Raw genomic sequence first — 5,799 nt, 5'->3', positions numbered from 1 at the left:
ATCCTCACCACCACTGACTATCCTTTCAGTTGGCAGACTAGAGTAAGTGGAGGCCAAGCACAGACCTTGGGACATAGTGAGAACCAAAGAATGGAGCTGGGATGACTATTAAACGCCCCACTTTCCGGCTGGGTCCTGGGGGTGGGGGTGAGGGATGGGGAGTGGGCAGGTTCCTCCGCATTTGAGTGACCCACTGAGGCTGAAAGCAGGCAGGGGCAGGGCCCTGAGCTGCCTGGCCTCAGCAGGAGGAACGCCAGCCCCGGAGAGGCGCCTGAGGGGAGGCTAGCGGAGCCCCGCAGGCCTGGTGCTGTCCCCACACAGTGGAAGACAAAGTCCAATCTGAGCGCTACTCTCCCCATGGCCACGATTTATTACCCATCTGTCCCTACTCTGGGCCCTGCAGCCAACAAAACTCTTAATTAAAACCTTATTTCCTCCCAGACTCCTGAGCCTCTGCCCTGTGACACCAGCACCCAGGGCTTGAATGCAGCCGTCTAGGGTGCATGTGAATGGGCTACCCCGGGCGGTGGGTGGACTGCCCAGAGGACCCGATGCCCTGAGGCCAAAGATCAGAAATACAACTGAGTTCCCGTGTTCTGCTTGGAGGGCCTTTTTTCTTTTTTTCTGTCCCCACACCGCAGCTTGTGGGATCTTAATTCCCCAGCCAGGGATTGAACCCTAGCCAGAAGCACAGCAGAAGCAGAGTCCTAACCACTGGACCACAGGGAATTCCCCACCCAGAGGGTCTTGTACCCAGAATCCCTACAACACACTGCCTGGAATAGTCCGGATCACCCCCATGATTATCATCAATGTCTCAGCACTCTGCCAGGCACAGACCCCCCACCCCCAACCCCCACCCATTCAACCAGAAGAGCCTGTGCTGCAAAGTGAAGGACTCCGACAAGGGAGTGGGCATGGGTACAGCTTGCGGAGAGGTTGGGGGAGGGGCACAGTGCGACCCTGGTGTGCTGAGAGAGGGCTGGGGTGCCCCAGTCTCTACCTTCAGTCATTTGAGATTTTGTGAGTAACCAGCCAAACCCACCAGCTGAGCTGTTCACAGTAGAGGGGGGTTGTGGGGGCCCCAAAGAGGACAAGGTGCTCACTGGCTGGGAAGAAGGAAATCCAAGATTTCCTGGAGGAGGCTGCAATCCCCGGTGTCCTGGAGCTGAAGACAGGGGTGCAAAAAGTGCTTCCAGCAAGGGGCACAGCTTGGGCAGAGGCATGCCTGAGAGAATGTTCAAGGCAGGAGCTGGTGAGGCCCACAAGCTCCCCTCCTATCCGCTCTATGCTTTTCCACATGTGACATCCTCCGGCTGCCTCCCAAGATGACACTGTGGATCCCCCTGAGACCTTGAAGCTCCAAGGTAGGAGCCATGGCCTCAGGATCACACAGCACAACTGGAAGGCTGGCTGGCCTGGAGCAGCAATGTCCTCAGTCGGTGGCAAGGACTAGGGCTCCGTCAGCAAGGTCCCAGGCAGTGGGCAGAAGCTGGGCAGGCCAGTGTTTCACCATCTATCCTGGGAGGCCAGAACCTTGGAACAGCAGGAGGGAGGGAATAAGACAATTTCAATCCAGGCCCCAATAAGAGGATGAAAGACCAGCTCTCTGACCAGTCTTCCTTCTTACCTTTCCCCTAATACCTGCCACCAGCTCCTCCCCTTCCATCACCCTGGTAGCCAGGGGAGCTTGGCACTTGGAGCCACCTGGTGGCAGTCACAGGAATTGCAGGCAAAGAGTCCAACTACACCAAACGTGCCAACCAAAGTCCACTCTTTCAATGGTAGGAGGGGGAGTAACAGAACCCAGAGCACATGAGCAATTTGCCCAAGGACACACAGCAAGTCAGGGCAGCATTACTCAGGGCCACGTGTTAGTTCAAAGGGAAGTGAGAATGAGGCCAGTGACCCTACCCCAGGGTCTAGAAGTGTAGGAATATGGAGAGGGGTGATGGTCATCAGAGATGAGTTCCTTTTCATCTCTGGGCCTCAGTTTACCCATCTATGGTCTCCATTATCTCCAAGGTCCCTTCCATGTCCCAAGTACTAGAGAGGCTTACCCTGAGTGAGGTCAAGGCTCCCAGGAGATTTCCCTCCCCATCCCAGCCTGCTCCTTCAGCCAGCACCTTTGGTCCCCTTGGCCATGGTTCCGCGTCCTCCAACCCAGGTTACCTGCAGGAGGGAGACAGAAAGACACAGGTTACAGGCCAATGCCCTCACCTTGGCACTTAAGGCCCTCCTGGTTTGCTTGGTATCCAGCCAGTGCATCGTCCTGCATCTGCCACGACTCGCTTCGACCCTAGAGATTCTCTCTCTTGCTTCCAGGAGCCACTAGGACTCCAGGAAGATGTTCTGAGCATCCTCTTCCTCACCTCCAGAGATCATACAGTCAATAAACATTTGTTGAGCGCCTACTGTGTGCCAGGCACTGAACTGGGAAGACAGCAGTGAATAGGATGGATAACAATGCCCTCCCAGAGTTTACAGTTTAGTGGGGGAGATGGGGTGAAAAGAGTTAGGAAAATATTAGCAAAAATAATCAGTGAAATATAGACAAGTCAGTTCCAGGGAGAAAGATAAAGCAGGTGTTGGTGGGATGCAGTTTGAAACAGGTGGTCAGGGAAAATTACACTGAGGATAAGTGTACAGGATGGGATTACACTGAGGATAGTCTACACTGAACTAAGCCCTGAAGGAGCTGAGGGAGGGAAGCGGAAAGCATTCCACGTAGAGGGAACAGCAGTGCAAAGGCCCTGAGGTAGGACCACACCTAGAGAGCTGGAGGAGCAGCAAGTTGATTCTGTCTTAGTTCAGCTGCCACCATCACTCTCCATCCCGACCTCCCCCCCCACCAGTCTATCCTTCCTGCAGAGGGCGCCTGTGAGCACCTAGGTCAGGTCACACCCCTTCTCTGCCCATAGCCCTCCAGGGCTCCCATCTCCCTCCTCCCTCCCCATGGCCCACAAGGTCCTACATGACCTGCCCCAGCCCCTCCTTGCCCTCCCCTCCTCCCTCTCTCCCCCTCGCTCCCTCAGCCCCAGACACAGGGGGCTCCTCACTGTTCCTCCAACACACCAGGTCCTGCCCGAGGGCATTTGCATATGTTGTGCCCTCTGCCTGGAACACCCTCCTGCCTACTCTTGTTCCCTGTTTAATCAGCTCCTTCACATGGTACTCTGAAATGTCACCTTCTCTGAGACACCTCCCCTGGCCACTTTTGATAAGGCAGCAACACCTCCATCACTCCTGACCTTCCTTCAACTTTCCACAGCACTTATTACAGCCCAATGTTTTATCACATATTTAGTTGGTTCCTTGTCTGTCTCTCCCACTAGAGTGACTGGACTCCATCTGCTGAATGCCAGTGCCCAGCACATGACCTGGCATACAGTAGGCAATTAATGAATGCTTACTGTATATTGAACATTGCTTGTGTGGGCATTTGTGCATCATTCAGCTGCTAGGCTTTGACTGGCCACTGCCAGGAACATCCTCTCCCAGCACACCCCCATCTCCTCCTACCCCGAGACCCTCCCTTGAGAGGTCCTGGAGAGGCAAGCCCTCCTACTGCATCTTGAGCCTTCAGGACTGTCATCTGAGACTACTGCTCTCAAAATATCCCCCAGGGACTTTCCTGATGGTTCAGTGGCTAAAACTCTGAGCTCCCAATGCAGGGGGCCTGGGTTCGATCTCTGGTCAGGGAACTTGATCCCACATGCTACAACTAAGAGTTTGCATGCTGCAACTGAAAGATCATGCATGTCACAGTGAAAATCAAGGATCTCAAGTGCTGCAACTAAGACCCAGTGCGGTCAAATAAATATTTTCAAAAAGCCACCCCGGGCTTTGTGGATCAAGCCTCTAGGGGCCCAGCAAGCATAACCCACATAAACTCCAAGATTACACAGAAAGTCCCAGTTCCTCCCCCATCCAGCATGTCTATCCTGGGCTCTGGGACCAGCCACTCCCCATCTCCTCCATCTCATTGTCCATCTAGCCAAGCATCAGCCTTCATCACTTCCCAAAGCTGCCCCAGGGCCCTGCATGTGTTGTTCCCACGGCCCTTCTGCCCAACCCCCACCCTCCTTGAACTGGGAGACCCACTTATCTCAGGTCACCTTGGCCAGGGGCCCTCTCTGGATATCCCCAGATGACCAGATCGGAGCATGGGCAGCAAGGGCAGCAGGAGTTTGTGGGGAAGGCAGGAGTAGTGGGGGGAAATGGATGAAGAGAGAAGGAAGAGAGACATACATACATACATAGAGAAAAACAGCAGAGACAGAAATGAATAGAGACACAGAGAAACAGAGACAGAGAGAGGAAGAAGGAAAGGAAATGAAATTTAACAGGGACAGCATCCCCCAGAGAGGGACTGACGGAAAACAGAGAGATCAAGAGAAATGCAGGGGAGGCTTCAGAGAGGCAGACAGAGTGATAAAGAAGAAAGCCTGCAGGGAAACTCGAGCAGCCCTCCTGACCCTTCTTGGCACCTGGTTCCCTGCATCCTTCCTTCCCAGCAGGTTTCCACAATAGCCAGTGCTTGGAGGGGAGAATGGGGGGCGGCAAACACAGGGGCGAGAAGGGCCCCTAGTCCACCCTCCCCAGCAACCACCATCCCACTCCACCCCATCCCAGCCAAGCTCTCTCCTCGCCTCCCCCCAGCCTGACCCACTTCCCAACTTCCCACCGCACTGGCAATGCCAGCCAGGCCCTGGGGTGCCCTGCTGTCTTCTCCTAGCACCCCTAGCCAGGACCCCAGCCAGGCCCAGCAGTGCCCCCCAGGCCCCATCCATCCTGACCCATCTCCCACCCAACCCGGGACGCCAGCCAGGCTCTCAGTTCCTTGCCATCTCCCCCATAGGCCTGACTCACCCCTCGCCTGGGACCCAGCCAGGGCCACCTGACCCCCGCCCCGGGCCCCCGCCCCCCGTCAATCCTGACCCACCTCCCAGCCCATCACTCCAGTTCCCCGTCGTCTCCCCGGAGCCCTGACTCACCCCTCACCCGGAACTCCAGCCAGGGCCACCTGACCCCCGCCCCCAGGCCCCCGCCCCAGTTCCCAGGTCGCCGCCCCAGCCCCCGGCCACCTGGGGTCGCTGACGAGCAGCAGCACCGAGCCGTCCTGTAGGCGCACTTCGCGCACCGTCTGGTGGTCGTCCAGCCGCCGCGCGTTATAGTAGAAGGTGCGCTTCCAGGAGCTCACTCCCTGGCCCACGAGCTGGGCGCGCAGGTCGCTGAGCGTGTCCCGCGGCCGCACAGTGAGCGGCAGCAGCAGCGCCTCGTCCGCCAGGTGCACCTTGATGTGGTAGCGCTTCCAGCGAGATAGGCCCCGCCGCAGCCCCTCCATGGCCCGCACCGGGCGCTCGGACCCGGCTCGGGGCCCCGCGCGCGCGCGCCCGCCCTCCGCACCCACCCGACCGGCCTGGCCGCCCGCCCCCGCCGCGGCCGCGCCCTGCCCCGCCCTCCTGGGCACGCCCGGCGCGCAGGCTGCAGGCCCCGCGAGGGCGGGGCGTGGCGGGAGACTCGCCGGCCCGAGCCCTCACCCGCAGACGCCCCTCGGTTCACGCCGAGATGTATTCAGAGCCTACTGCGCGCCAGGCAGATGGAGGCGCCCAGGGAACCAGGGAATAAAATGTACAGAAAACAGCCGCATCATAAAGATCGCTATGTAAATGCACTCTGCATCCGATCGTGGAAAGTGCCAGGCAGGGACCAGAGCTCCAGACGGGCCGGGTAGTTCAGAGATCAAGGTCAAGGGAGGCCCCTCTGTGGAGGTGGCATTTGAATGGAGATCTGACG

At 57.8% G+C, this 5,799-nt stretch overlaps 1 protein-coding gene across 1 annotated transcript; it reads right to left on the bottom strand.

The window, feature by feature from the left end:
- Positions 1–2,071: 2,071 nt before the first annotated feature.
- On the bottom strand, positions 2,072–5,347 carry TINCR (TINCR ubiquitin domain containing). Its single transcript, XM_052642822.1, has 2 exons — positions 5,005–5,347; positions 2,072–2,172 (listed from the first exon to the last, which is right to left on the bottom strand). Exons 1-2 carry the CDS (start codon positions 5,345–5,347, stop codon positions 2,072–2,074), a joined length of 444 nt encoding a protein of 147 aa, XP_052498782.1.
- Positions 5,348–5,799: the final 452 nt, after the last annotated feature.

This window comes from Budorcas taxicolor, chromosome 7 (assembly GCF_023091745.1).
Source record: "Budorcas taxicolor isolate Tak-1 chromosome 7, Takin1.1, whole genome shotgun sequence".
In the NCBI taxonomy this organism is placed as follows: Eukaryota; Metazoa; Chordata; class Mammalia; order Artiodactyla; family Bovidae; genus Budorcas; species Budorcas taxicolor.
Note: the sequence above shows the minus strand (reverse complement) of the source record. Positions and strands in the feature narration are given on the sequence as shown.

Excerpts from the sequence above, each read along its gene's own strand:
- TINCR (XM_052642822.1), bottom strand. The coding sequence starts at position 5,347 with ATGGAGGGGCTGCGGCGGGGCCTATCTCGCTGGAAGCGCTACCACATC. Across the intron at positions 2,173-5,004 it reads GGCCCTGGCTGGAGTTCCGG|GTAACCTGGGTTGGAGGACG; the intron begins GTGAGGGGTGAG and ends TCCCTCCTGCAG.